This window comes from Salmo salar, chromosome ssa28, assembly GCF_905237065.1.
Source record: "Salmo salar chromosome ssa28, Ssal_v3.1, whole genome shotgun sequence".
In the NCBI taxonomy this organism is placed as follows: Eukaryota; Metazoa; Chordata; class Actinopteri; order Salmoniformes; family Salmonidae; genus Salmo; species Salmo salar.
In genome coordinates, this window is record NC_059469.1 from 15,482,084 (window position 1) to 15,496,044 (window position 13,961).

General features: G+C 45.3%; 2 protein-coding genes across 3 annotated transcripts; one reads left to right on the plus strand and one right to left on the minus strand.

Moving 5' to 3' along the window:
* Positions 1-495: 495 nt before the first annotated feature.
* LOC106589573 (glucose-induced degradation protein 4 homolog) lies at positions 496-4,367 on the minus strand. The gene is made up of 6 exons (XM_014179706.1): positions 3,895-4,367; positions 3,477-3,536; positions 3,246-3,353; positions 2,591-2,692; positions 2,323-2,453; positions 496-1,964 (listed from the first exon to the last, which is right to left on the minus strand). Exons 1-6 carry the CDS (start codon positions 4,081-4,083, stop codon positions 1,901-1,903), a joined length of 654 nt encoding a protein of 217 aa, XP_014035181.1. The 5' UTR covers positions 4,084-4,367; the 3' UTR covers positions 496-1,900.
* Positions 4,368-4,431: 64 nt separating this feature from the next.
* atpaf2 (ATP synthase mitochondrial F1 complex assembly factor 2) lies at positions 4,432-10,185 on the plus strand. 2 transcript variants are annotated; one of them, XM_014179703.2, is made up of 8 exons: positions 4,434-4,879; positions 5,022-5,066; positions 5,192-5,340; positions 5,520-5,617; positions 5,744-5,824; positions 9,240-9,352; positions 9,633-9,748; positions 9,878-10,185. In XM_014179703.2, exons 1-8 carry the CDS (start codon positions 4,744-4,746, stop codon positions 10,013-10,015), a joined length of 876 nt encoding a protein of 291 aa, XP_014035178.1. In that variant the 5' UTR covers positions 4,434-4,743; the 3' UTR covers positions 10,016-10,185. The 2 variants fall into 2 exon arrangements, with proteins under 2 accessions (XP_014035180.1, XP_014035178.1); XM_014179705.2 differs by lacking the exon at positions 5,744-5,824 and having other exon boundaries at positions 4,432-4,879.
* The last annotated feature ends 3,776 nt before the right edge of the window (positions 10,186-13,961 follow it).

Here is a 13,961-nt window from a genome sequence, read left to right on the forward strand (position 1 = left end):
CTTCCCACAGTTGTGTCAAGTTGGCTGGATGTTATTTGGTTGGTGGACCATTCTTGACACACAAGCGAAACTGCTGAGCATGAAGAACCCAGCAGCGTTGCTGTTCTTGATACACTCAAACCGGTTTACCTGGCACTTACTACCATACCTCCATTCAAAGGCACTTAAAACTTGTCATGTCCATTCACCCTCTGAATGGCACACATACACCAAAAATAATTATTTAACCCGTCTCCTCCCCTTCATCTACACTGATTGAAGTGGATTTAACAGGTGACATCATTAAGGGATCATATCTTTCACCTGGATTCACCTGGTCAGTCTGTCATGGAAAGAGCAGGGGTTCTTAATATTTGACATACTGTGTATTTGTCCAGCTAGAATAATATTTAGTTCATTGTGTTTTTATGCAGTAATATAACAGGACCCATTACTAGTATGTCAGTGAAGTACAGTTCATACAATAGTCTTGAAAGAAAAAAACATAATAAGGGGTGTTTTGATATGATTTACTCCATTCTTCACAACCAGTCAAACCACACCAATCTGCTTTCGGTCCATACTCACAAACATACTGGTATAATACATTTTGATACACTTTAAAAAGATGGCACCATTGCATGGACAGGGCAAATGTGGAAGGGTAGTGCTTGAAAAGGGCAATTAGACAAAATATTTCCTTTAATGATAAGACATTTTTCATACTATTTTATAGAATACATCTGGTTTTTGAAACTTGGAGATGTATGGTTGAAGTCAAGAATGACGCTGTTGCATAACGAACGATGTTGCATAATGTTGCATAGTTAACAATGAAGGGGCATGGACACCCAAGGAAAACAGAAGTTGGTGACAAAAGTATTTTTGTTTTAATGAATGCGAGTGAAAAGTAAAATGCTGCTGACTGCATGGGCCTAGTAACATATGATTCCATCTTAAATCCAACCAACATTACACATGTGTACTGGATTAGAAGGGTTGCACTCGAGTTAAACACAACGTGTGCAAATGAAACCAACACTACAAGAACAACAAGCACTCACAAATGTCACTTGTCTTTTCCACAGAGCACGGACCTCCAGACAGTCACTGCTCTGTCGTCTGAAGCTTTACAACGGGGAGCTGAAGAGGTAACTTGCAAAATCTCTTTGCAGGCAATCAGAAGAGTTAGCCTAGATTGAAAATAAAACAATAACACTGTCATTCAATGAGCTATGAAGTGTTTAAAGCTTCAATCCAAAAGACGGAGTGTAGTTCATCTGAACATTATTCCACACGCTGACATTTAGCTTCAAAAGAGATCCAGCGTTTGATAGAGTAGAGCAGAAGAATCTTTGTCCAATATCTGTTAAGCTCAGATGAGAATTGGATAAAAGCAGACAAATCCCCAGTTGCAAGAGGAAAACCCCAGCTTTATTTATAAAGTGTCCAAAGACAAGTGTTGTAGTACTGAAGTCTCCATTTCCATAACTCATGACCGGACCTTGACGCAGCAGAGTGAAAGTCAACAAGCTTTTAAAAAGAGACGTTAAAACAAATGAAGAAATGATAAAGCATCACACTGCTATGGCTCTCTGCCCCAATCCCACAGGACTGAAGCTCCTGCCTGCCCTGGCTGGGGCAGAGCAGTCCTTTCCCTCTGTCTCCTCCATCCGTCCATACCTTCCTCTGTGAAAGAACCAGTCCAACAGACCTGCATCTGTCCATCAATAAATCCATCATTCCATTTCCTTTTCTTCCTCAGACAGAAAAGCACATCCTCTTGGTAATAGTAACAACACAGTTTTCATGTCCCCCTTCTACCCTTCCTTCCCCAGTCCTTCTCAGTCTTCATGTCTCCTTCATGTAGCTTCTGCAGGCCTTAAAGTCTTTCTGAGCCAACAAAGCCACAATGCCTGGGTCACCGGAACTCATAGATGGCTGCACTGTGTTCCAGAACATGGGTGAGGTTCAGAGACTGGTACCTGTGAGGGAGAGGGCTATTTAGTGCAGAAAGTCAGGAGAGGAGCGATGCATTGGCCAGTCCCAAATCAAATCAACCCCAAGCCCTCAACTCTTACTGTACAGAGAACAGATATTTATTTTTTATTAGTTGAAAAAAATATATTAAAAAAAGAAATTCACGCCCCACAGAATTAGGGCATGAACTGCATTCTGACCCTGATAACCTGAGCAAATTAAATATTCATTTAAAGAAAAAAGAAACGCATCAGAACTGATGATGCACAGGATTATGTTCTAAGTTCACAAGGCCTGGATACATCTGAACCAGTTTTATCACATGTTCATCAATGACCCAGTTAGGATCTAGTCTCCTGTTACCATTCTGAGCTCCTATGGTAGTAGTACCCCTCTATGGTGGCTGTGGACTTCTGGAAGCAGATGTAGTAGAAACCAGCGAAGGAAGCACCGCTGATGTCTTTAATGGTGTGATCAGGGACCAGGAACTGCTCCTGTGGAGGAGAATACAACAGTTAGTACATCATTATAACAGTATATATAGAGGACATGTTGCCAAACCTCATATCCATGCTTCAGCTTTTCCTTGGTAATGGAGGAATAGGTAACATGCGGTCTGGCTTGAGCTTACCTTCCACCTCATGAAGATGTAGTCAGAGTTCTTCAGCTCTTCATAGTCAAACTCATCCGAGTTGAACGTCTTTGCATACTGGTAGAAGGCCTGGAATTTGCCCTGGAGCCCAAATAGAAAATCGTTAAAACAACACAGTACACAGTGTCCTTTTGCTGGAACAATACAATGTTTACAATCATAACTATTGTTCTTGCTTGACAAAGCTACCATTATCAGACCCCCCCCCCCCAGGTTCCAAACAAATTCAATCACTTTTCACCCGGTGCAAAGTCCACCCACCTGGGCCAGCTTAATCGAATCCCCTCATTGCTTGAAATCTCTGCCCCCACTTTAAGCACCACATTCACCAAATCCTGATACGACCAAATAACCAGTGGCGGAACACCAAAACTAGCCTGTTAGCCGTCACATCCCAGGGACTTTGACAGACATCACAATACTATTTATTTTACATAGTCTGTCCACGAGAAATTAACAGCAACCAAAAAACATTAATGAGGGGGATGACGCCCTCACATTCTCACCTGGCAAGATTAGCTCGTACTTCATTTGGCACGGAGGTCTAAAGCAGATCAACGTGGGTGGAATCAGACTATTCAATTCAATTACTGAATTAGGCTCAATGAAATTAATGATCGCATATTCGATTTACCCAGTGCTTGCGATCCACATCCTCATCTGCATCCCACTTCCTGGTTAGAAATGGACGCTTCCTACTGATGATCTCCCCTGCAAAGAACGTAGTCAGCGTGGGGTATTCCTATAGAAGAAAACAACAGAAAGAGAAACAAGTTATGCTGGGAATCAGAACCATGATTAAAATAAAGGGGTTAGATTAAACCTTTATTCAACCTCTTTTCGGTATCAAGTAAATCATTCTCACCTCTGTCAACCCTTTGATCTTCAAGTAGCCACACAAGTATGAGTCTTCCATGGTCACATGCTGAAAGAAACAACACAAGACTTAAAAACACTATATAAATGTTCACTAGCTAGATAGTGGAATGAAGGATCATTTATTGTGTAACTTCTTTCCATTGATGTCATATGAGCCAACGATGCATCTGAACACAGCTGAATCCCATTCTGGTAATAACATTTTCACTACTAATGCCATCTCACCTACCGTCACTAGAATGTGAATTCAATTAATGATAGGGTCACCTAACATCTAGGTTTCATGGACGGTGATTATGAACACTCCTTCTGGAAGCTGCCAATCATTACGTGTTTTGACATGTTTGTCAGCAAAATTAGTCGTCAGCTGACTGGCAAATGAAAGTTTCATAAATCTAACGGACCTGCAAAACAACCTCGACATCGTAGGAGTTGCCTTTGCTCTTCTGATGTCCTCGGAACTTGGAGCCGCTATAGAGAAGCGAGGCGACAACACCGGGCTGGTGGGTGTTGATCAAGGGAGGTGGGATAAGCGAGGCCGAGGACTTGAAGGCCATGGGGGTGTTACTGAGGTATCCAGCGGGGACGGGCATGGTTCTGGTACCGCGGGAAGGACACCGACCGCAGTCAGTGGCCGTCCGGGCGATAGATGTAGGAAGATGGTACAGAGAGCACGAATGAGGCGGCTCACCTACATCCAAATCCCTTCAAATCTAACACTTCAGTCACTCACACCAAGCTCCAGAAAAGTAAATGGACTTCGTCGCAGGCGTCACAAAACAGCAGCATCCTCCTCTCTCATTAGCCAAGGGATGCACTAGTCTAAAAGCGCGATGCTCATTGGCTTATTTAGCGCAACGCTATCAATGACTTTTGAGGATGTAGTCCTTTTCGCTCTGGCACTCTTCCATTCTGTTTGATTTTATAACAACAATGGAACTACATTTCCCATGTATCTGGGAAATCTGCCAAACACGAAAGGTCACACACGAAAATGCGATGCAGTGAGAGGTGTGTGCAAATACGATCGTATTTCTCTAAATGATTCGTTTTAGATCAGTCAACCTTCAACTACTCTTCGTCAGTCGTTTCTTATAGCAACAGTAGTGTGTCCTGCATTTTGAAAAGCGACACTATCCGGAATTCATCATTCCTGTTAGCTAACGTTACTTCAGTTAGCCAATCAACTGTAGGTTTGAACCCCACTTCAATTGGGGAAACTTGTTTGTTAAAACATCTCTGTCACTGACACGATGCTGAGGAATCTTGTGAGATTTCACAATTGTCTGGGGCATGCTTTCTCTCCCCCCACTGTCTGCCCAAGAGGTCAAATGTTTAAGCTGCTCCCTCTGCTCTCTGTGAACTCAGAATCCTACTCCATTGTCACAGGTAAGAGATGCACCAGCCACTTGTTTCATCAAATATCAAGAAAAGGCTCTCGAGCTTGCTGGTTTACAGTGATCATGGCCATGTGCACCATGGAGGTTGCACGTTTCTTGTCATGTTTACTTTGTTTTGCTCTCATCAACAGAAAGAAAGAAATTCTATGAGGATGTTAGCATATCCCACGGAGAGGGTGAGTGCTGTAGCGGGACTTGGAGAGTGAGGGATTTTCTCTCTTGAAATTATTTAAATAAGAAGTCTGAGTGCTAAGAATTCCAGAACTCCTTTTTTTATTTAACCTTGATTATTGGTCTGCAGGTGGCATGTTTGAGATCAACCTGGACCGGCGGAAACTGAAAACACCTGGAGGAAAGCTGTTCACAGCCCCCAACCAAGCCTTAGCCATTGCCGTGGCGAATGAATGGGACACTCAGAAAGACATGCTCAAGTTCTACAGCATGCATATGGTATGACCTTTCACCTCAGTACTTTTGTTCAACGCTTCATGTTGGCTGTATCTGAAATGGTCACTGTACCCCATACAGGGCACTACTTTCACTAGAGCTTTTGACTTGGGCCTGGATTCAAACTAATGCTCTATATGTGGGGAAAGGGTGCAATTTCAGATTTGTTCTCTCTCCTCCAGAACACTCTCTGCAACACAGCCCTCGATAACCCCACGTTCCGCAGCAAGGACCAAATGATCACTGCTGCCCTCAAGTATCTGGAGACTGACACTGTCTGGTACACAGAGATCTTTGTAGTAGCATGAGGGTTTAGGTTCCCTTCATCAGTAATGATTTCTATAGATCGTTCATGTGTGTGATTGCATAGGTATTGAAACTGTGTGAGTATGTTGTCCCCTTGCAGTTACAGAGTTGAGGAGCCTCCATCACTAGTTGAGCTTCAGAATAATGAATGGGACCCTGTGTTGAACTGGATTGAAGACAGGTTGGTGATCATGATCATTGACTCATTTTCTGTGAGTTACCTTACAGAAAGTTCACTGGACATGTATTTGTATGTCATCTTCATTTACATTACATTTAAGTTATTTAGCAGACGCTCTTATCCAGAGCGACTTACAAATTGGTGCATTCACCTTATGATATCCAGTGGAACAACCACTTTACAATAGTGCATCTAAATCTTTTAAGGGGGGGGGTTAGAAGGATTACTTGATCCTATCCTAGGTATTCCTTAAAGAGGTGGGGTTTCAGGTGTCTCCGGAAGGTGGTGATTGACTCCGCTGTCCTGGCGTCGTGAGGGAGCTTGTTCCACCATTGGGGTGCCAGAGCAGCGAACAGTTTTGACTGGGCTGAGCGGTAACTGTGCTTCCTCAGAGGTAGGGGGGCCATCAGGCCAGAGGTGGATGAACGCAGTGCCCTTGTTTGGGTGTAGGGCCTGATCAGAGCCTGAAGGTATGGAGGTGCCGTTCCCTTCACAGCTCCGTAGGCAATCACCATGGTCTTGTAGTGGATGCGAGCTTCAACTGGAAGCCAGTGGAGAGAGCGGAGGAGCGGGGTGACGTGAGAGAACTTGGGAAGGTTGAACACCAGACGGGCTGCGGCGTTCTGGATGAGTTGTAGGGGTTTAATGGCACAGGCAGGGAGCCCAGCCAACAGCGAGTTGCAGTAATCCAGACGGGAGATGACAAGTGCCTGGATTAGGACCTGCGCCGCTTCCTGTGTGAGGCAGGGTCGTACTCTGCGAATGTTGTAGAGCATGAACCTACAGGATCGGGTCACCGCCTTGATGTTAGTGGAGAACGACAGGGTGTTGTCCAGGATCAAGCCAAGGTTCTTAGCACTCTGGGAGGAGGACACAAGGGAGTTGTCAACCGTGATGGCGAGATCATGGAACGGGCAGTCCTTCCCCGGGAGGAAGAGCAGCTCCGTCTTGCCGAGGTTCAGCTTGAGCTGGTGATCCGTCATCCACACTGATATGTCTGACAGACATGCAGAGATGCGATTCGCCGCCTGGTTATCAGAAGGGGGAAAGGAGAAGATTAATTGTGTGTCGTCAGCATAGCAATGATAGGAGAGACCATGTGAGGATATGACAGAGCCAAGTGACTTGGTGTATAGCGAGAATAGGAGAGGGCCTAGAACAGAGCCCTGGGGGACACCAGTGGTGAGAGCGCATGGTGCGGAGACAGATTGTCGCCACGCCACCTGGTAGGAGCGACCTGTCAGGTAGGACGTAATCCAAGCGTGGGCCGCGCCGGAGATGCCCAACTCGGAGAGGGTGGAGAGGAGGATCTGATGGTTCACAGTATCAAAGGCAGCAGATAGGTCTAGAAGGATGAGAGCAGAGGAGAGAGAGTTAGCTTTAGCAGTGCGGAGAGCCTCCGTGACACAGAGAAGAGCAGTCTCAGTTGAATGCCCAGTCTTGAAACCTGACTGATTAGGATCAAGAAGGTAATTCTGAGAGAGATAGCAGGAGAGCTGGCCAAGGACGGCACGTTCAATAGTTTTGGAGAGAAAAGAAAGAAGGGATACTGGTCTGTAGTTGTTGACATCGGAGGGATCGAGTGTAGGTTTTTTTCAGAAGGGGTGCAACTCTCGCTCTCTTGAAGACGGAAGGGACGTAGCCAGCGGTCAAGGATGAGTTGATGAGCGAGGTGAGGAAGGGGAGAAGGTCTCCGGAAATGGTCTGGAGAAGAGAGGAGGGGATAGGGTCAAGTGGGCAGGTTGTTGGGCGGCCGGCCGTCACAAGACGCGAGATTTCATCTGGAGAGAGAGGGGAGAAAGAGGTCAAAGCACAGGGTAGGGCAGTGTGAGCAGGACCAGCGGTGTCGTTTGACTTAGCAAACGAGGATCGGATATCGTCAACCTTCTTTTCAAAATGGTTGACGAAGTCATCCGCAGAGAGGGAGGAGGGGGGGGAGGAGGATTCAGGAGGGAGGAGAAGGTAGCAAAGAGCTTCCTAGGGTTAGAGGCAGATGCTTGGAATTTAGAGTGGTAGAAAGTGGCTTTAGCAGCAGAGACAGAAGAGGAGAATGTAGAGAGGAGGGAGTGAAAGGATGCCAGGTCCGCAGGGAGGCGAGTTTTCCTCCATTTCCGCTCGGCTGCCCGGAGCCCTGTTCTGTGAGCTCTGAGTTTGTCGTCGAGCCACGGTTGCAGGACGGGAGGACCGAGCCGGCCTGGAGGATAGGGGACAGAGAAAATCAAAGGATGCAGAAAGGGAGGAGAGGAGGGTTGAGGAGGCAGAATCAGGAGATAGGTTGGAGAAGGTTTGAGCAGAGGGAAGAGATGATAGGATGGAAGAGGAGAGAGTAGCGGGAGAGAGAGAGCGAAGGTTGGGACGGCGCAATACCATCCGAGTAGGGGCAGAGTGAGAAGTGTTGGATGAGAACAAGAGGGAAAAGGATACAAGGTAGTGGTCGGAGACTTGGAGGGGAGTTGCAATGAGATTAGTGGAAGAACAGCATCTAGTAAAGATGAGGTCAAGCGTATTGCCTGCCTTGTGAGTAGGGGGGGAAGGTGAGAGGGTGAGGTCAAAAGAGGAGAGGAGTGGAAAGAAGGAGGCAGAGAGGAATGAGTCAAAGGTAGACGTGGGGAGGTTAAAGTCACCCAGAACTGTGAGCGGTGAGCCATCCTCAGGAAAGGAACTTATCAAGGCGTCAAGCTCATTGATGAACTCTCCAAGGGAACCTGGAGGGCGATAAATGATAAGGATGTTAAGCTTGAAAGGGCTGGTAACTGTGACAGCATGGAATTCAAATGAGGAGATAGACAGATGGGTCAGGGGAGAAAGAGAGAATGTCCACTTGGGAGAGATGAGGATTCCAGTGCCACCACCCCGCTGGCTCGATGCTCTAGGGGTATGCGAGAACACGTGGGCAGACGAAGAGAGAGCAGTAGGAGTAGCAGTGTTATCTGTGGTAATCCATGTTTCCGTCAGCGCCAGGAAGTCTAGGGACTGGAGGGTAGCATAGGCTGAGATGAACTCAGCCTTGTTGGCTGCAGACCGGCAGTTCCAGAGGCTGCCAGAGACCTGGAACTCCACGTGGGTCGTGCGCGCTGGGACCACCAGGTTAGAGTGGCAGCGGCCACGCGGTGTGAAGCGTTTGTATGGCCTGTGCAGAGAGGAGAGAACAGGGATAGACAGACACATAGTTGACAAGCTACAGAAGTGTTGTTTCTTGTATTATTGTCTCTTGTGTCTTTAGAGAACTGTTTCACTTTGATATCCTTTTTCTTCTGTCCTGATTTTCTCTTTCTTTTCTTCTGTTAACTAGATATTCTTTGTTGTTCTTCGTTAGCTAGCTAGCTTCTTCCAAAAGAGATCTTCAGCAAAGGAGGGAAACAGAGATTTGTAGCATTGTCTTGAGAAAACTTGAATGAATGTTTTTCTCTTTCAGGTACAACGTAGTCATTGGCTCCTCCACCAGTATACTGGGGCCAGAGATCCCACAGGCGACGATGGATACTTTCCGTCAGCACCTGGGTTCCTATAACTTCTGGTCCCTGACAGGTAAAAACATCTAAGAGTCATTAGAGGTACTCCCGACCCGTCCCGTGCAAATTCTCTACTGTATGTGGGTGCTAAAAGGAATCAGCCTCTTGCCTAGACCAATGGACTGAAAATGGAGAGAGAATCATCTCTATTTTCAGTTTGCAGGGCCACTTCAGGTAGAGGCTCTTGCTTTGCACTCAGAAGTAGCACCGGTATTTATGATCACATAATAATGCAGAGTCTCAGTTAAATAGACTGTACACGACTACTAATATTCTTTGTGACCTCCTGTGTGTAGGTCTGGAGTATGTGATCACCCAGCTGAAGTCAGTGGTGCTTGCCTTCGCGTTAATAGACAAACACATTACAGTGGAGCAGGCCGTGCTGCTGTCACGACTAGAGGAGGAGTTCCAGGTAGGAACTCGCCACAGAAACAATGCACATACAGAGATTCTAAAAGCGTTGTGGATATGTATTGAATCTCTTTCTCTCTTACTAATTTATTTTTCTCCTCTCTCTCTCTCTCTCTCTCTCTCTCCATAGATCGGGCATTGGGGAAATGTAGAGTGGGCTCATGATGTTGACCTGTATGAGCTGAGGTCACGTACAGCAGCAGGGGCTCTGTTTGTACATTTCTCTTCTGAAAGTTCAGCGGTCAAACGCAAACTCATGCAAGACTAAGGAGGACATTCAGTGCTTCCCTGAGTCAACACAAACTCAGACAGGACTCTTAAGAGCAAAGACAACAAAGGCAGTGTACTGGCCTCTGACTGGGAAGAAATCCCAACTCCTTACGACTTGTGTTTATCTCTGGTGTTGTCCTTTGCGGAATAAAAACACATCATATTTTATGTCTGTCAATCAATCAATCAATCAAATGTATTTCTAAAGGTCTTTTTACATCAGTAGTTGTCACAAAATGCTTATACAGAAACCCAGCCCAAAGAGCAAGAAATGTAGTTGCCTGGAAACCTGATGTTCAATTGCATTGAATACTACATCGGGCAAAGATTTGCGTTTGAATCAGGAAAATTACTTCTCATGACTTCAACAAGCCAGAATGTTGAATAATATAATATTTAATGTACTTTACTGGTTATCCGTGCGGTAGGAATGAGGAAAGTATTCTTTTCAAAGCGCTTGTAGTGCGTTCAGATTTCTATCACCTGACGCATGTTCACAAGATAAAAAATACATGCACAATACATGCACAAGACGCAGCAAAATTAAGGCAGTTATTTCACAACACATTGTGTGCCTTCAGGCCACTACTCTACTACCATATAGGCTACCTACCTAGGCTACCTGGGATGGCAGGTAGCCTAGTGGTTACAGCGTTGGACTAGTAAACATAAAGGTTGGAAGATCAAATCCCCGAGTTGACAAGGTAAAACTCTGTCGTTCTACCCCTGAGCAAGGCAGTTAACCCACTGTTCCTAAGATGTCATTGAAAATAAGAATTTGTTCTTAACTGACTTGCCTTGTTAAATAAAGGTAAAATATAAATATACCTACAACACAAAAAATCTAGTTTGTATGTGTATCTCCTCGCTGTTCTGTAAGATTAATTTTGATCAGTTATTTAAATCTGATTTTACTGCTTGCATTAGTTAATTGATGTGGAATATACACTACTCAAAAAAATAAAGGGAACACTTAAACAACACATCCTAGATCTGAATGAAAGAAATAATCTTATTAAGTACTTTTTTCTTTACATAGTTGAATGTGCTGACAACAAAATCACACAAAAATAATCAATGGAAATCCAATTTATCAACCCATGGAGGTCTGAATTTGGAGTCACACTCAAAATTAAAGTGGAAAACCACACTACAGGCTGATCCAACTTTGATGTAATGTCCTTAAAACAAGTCAAAATGAGGCTCAGTAGTGTGTGTGGCCTCCACGTGCCTGTATGACCTCCCTACAACGCCTGGGCATGCTCCTGATGAGGTGGCGGATGGTCTCCTGAGGGATCTCCTCCCAGACCTGGACTAAAGCATCCGCCAACTCCTGGACAGTCTGTGGTGCAACGTGGCGTTGGTGGACGGAGCGAGACATGATGTCCCAGATGTGCTCAATTGGATTCAGGTCTGGGGAACGGGCGGGCCAGTCCATAGCATCAATGCCTTCCTCTTGCAGGAACTGCTGACACTCCAGCCACATGAGGTCTAGCATTGTCTTGCATTAGGAGGAACCCAGGGCCAACCGCACCAGCATATGGTCTCACAAGGGGTCTGAGGATCTCATCTCGGTACCTAATGGCAGTCAGGCTACCTCTGGCGAGCACATGGAGGGCTGTGCGGCCCCCCAAAGAAATGCCACCCCACACCATGACTGACCCACCGCCAAACCGGTCATGCTGGAGGATGTTGCAGGCAGCAGAACGTTCTCCACGGCGTCTCCAGACTCTGTCACGTCTGTCACGTGCTCAGTGTGAACCTGCTTTCATCTGTGAAGAGCACAGGGCGCCAGTGGCGAATTTGCCAATCTTGGTGTTCTCTGGCAAATGCCAAATGTCCTGCACGGTGTTGGGCTGTAAGCACAACCCCCACCTGTGGACGTCGGGCCCTCATACCACCCTCATGGAGTCTGTTTCTGACCGTTTGAGCAGACACATGCACATTTGTGGCCTGCTGGAAGTCATTTTGCAGGGCTCTGGCAGTGCTCCTCCTGCTCCTCCTTGCACAAAGGCGGAGATAGCGGTCCTGCTGCTGGGTTGTTGCCCTCTTACGGTCTCCTCCACGTCTCCTGATGTACTGGCCTGTCTCCTGGTAGCGCCTCTATGCTCTGGACACTACGCTGACAGACACAGCAAACCTTCTTGCCACAGCTCGCATTGATGTGCCATCCTGGATGAGCTGCACTACCTGAGCCACTTGTGTGGGTTTTAGACTCCGTCTCATGCTACCACTAGAGTGAAAGCACCGCCAGCATTCAAAAGTGACCAAAACATCAGCCAGGAAGCATAGGAACTGAGAAGTGGTCTGTGGTCTCCACCTGCAGAACCACTCCTTTATTGGGGTTGTCTTGCTTATTGCCTATAATTTCCACCTGTTGTCTATTCCATTTGCACAACAGCATGTGAAATGTATTGTCAATCAGTGTTGCTTCCTAAGTGGACAGTTTGATTTCACAGAAGTGTGATTGACTTGAAGTTACATTGTGTTGTTTAAGTGTTCCCTTTATTTTTTTGAGCAGTATAGTTCCATGGCTCTATGTATTACTGTGCGCCTCCCATAGTTTGTTCTGGACTTGGGGACTGTGAAGAGACCTCTGGTGGCATGTCTTTTGGGGTATGCATGGGTGTCCGAGCTGTGTGCCAGTAGTTCAAACAGACCACTCGGTGCATTCAACATGTCAATACTTCTCACAAATACAAGTGGGGATGAAGTCAATCTCTCCTCTACTTTGAGATTGACATGCATATTATTAATGTTAGCTCTGTGTACATTTAAGGGCCAGCTATTCTGCCCTATTATGGGCCAATAGTAGTTTTCCTAAGTCCCTCTGTGGCATTTGACCACACAACTGAATAGTAGTCCAGGTGTGACAAAACTAGGGCCTGTCGGACCTGCTTTGTTGATACTGTTAAGAAGGCAGAGCAGTGCTTTATTATGGACAGACATCTCCCCATCTTAGCTACTATTGTGTCAATAAGTTTGTACAATGAGAATTTAAAATCCAGGGTTACTCCAAGCAGTTTTGTCTCCTCAACTTGCTAAATTTCCACATTATTCATTGCACATGAATAATGAGTACATGGCCTTTAAGGCCAGATCGTTCTTCAAGATGTTCAAACGTTCATAGATGTCCAGCAGGGTCAAATAATAATCAGTGATTATAGAGGGTGCAACTGGTCAGCACCTCAGGAGTAAATGTCAGTTGGCTTTTAGAGAAAGAGAGAGATCTGTGTAATTAAATGTCAGTAAAGAGGAACAGTCTTCTCTGACACTCCTTCCCTATAAAGTACAACTTGGCAGCAGGCAAGTATTATGATGGCCATCTCTTCTACAGTTTGTGTTTTGAATCACTTTCTCAGTCATCAGTGACTTTTGGGAACATTGCATGTTTCTATGGAAACAGTGAGTGTTGTCCCTTCAGGGGAGGAATGTTAATTCCTTGTTCCCCCTGTCTCAGCCCAGATGTCTCTCTCACTCACACTATTATGCTTAGTAGCTTGTAGCAAAGCTGACTTAGTTTTTCTGTTGCTTCAGTAGAAATGTCATCTATCAATGGGTCAAACTGACTAAAACATGTTTATTGTTACATGCACAGCTGTTACATACATCACCAGCTTTTTTGTCAAACTACATTGAATCAAACCCTAAATGCATTAGAATAAAAATGACACATGGAAACACTGTTCTGTTATTTTTGAAAGCAAACATTTTGAAATCCTAATGTAAAATCACTTGTGGATATGAGAAGTTTTCTATGTAAACATACTTTGGATTGTGTGCACTGCCAGATTGTAAAATCTACTGTTTACATAACCATATTGGAAATAAGACACAAACATTTTTTCACCATTACCTTTTTTTTTATCTCGTTTTTCTTCATGTAGTCCTGTTTTAGATTCATGAATGCAGTGATGGTTGCCATTATTTACTATAGTCTGCAA

Excerpts from the sequence above, each read along its gene's own strand:
- LOC106589573 (XM_014179706.1), bottom strand. The coding sequence starts at position 4,083 with ATGCCCGTCCCCGCTGGATACCTCAGTAACACCCCCATGGCCTTCAAG. Across the intron at positions 3,354-3,476 it reads AGATCAAAGGGTTGACAGAG|GAATACCCCACGCTGACTAC; the intron begins GTGAGAATGATT and ends TTTCTTCTATAG. Across the intron at positions 2,693-3,245 it reads ATGTGGATCGCAAGCACTGG|GGCAAATTCCAGGCCTTCTA; the intron begins GTAAATCGAATA and ends TTTGGGCTCCAG.
- atpaf2 (XM_014179703.2), top strand. The coding sequence starts at position 4,744 with ATGCTGAGGAATCTTGTGAGATTTCACAATTGTCTGGGGCATGCTTTC. Across the intron at positions 4,880-5,021 it reads ATCCTACTCCATTGTCACAG|AAAGAAAGAAATTCTATGAG; the intron begins GTAAGAGATGCA and ends TCTCATCAACAG. Across the intron at positions 5,618-5,743 it reads CTGGAGACTGACACTGTCTG|TTACAGAGTTGAGGAGCCTC; the intron begins GTACACAGAGAT and ends GTCCCCTTGCAG.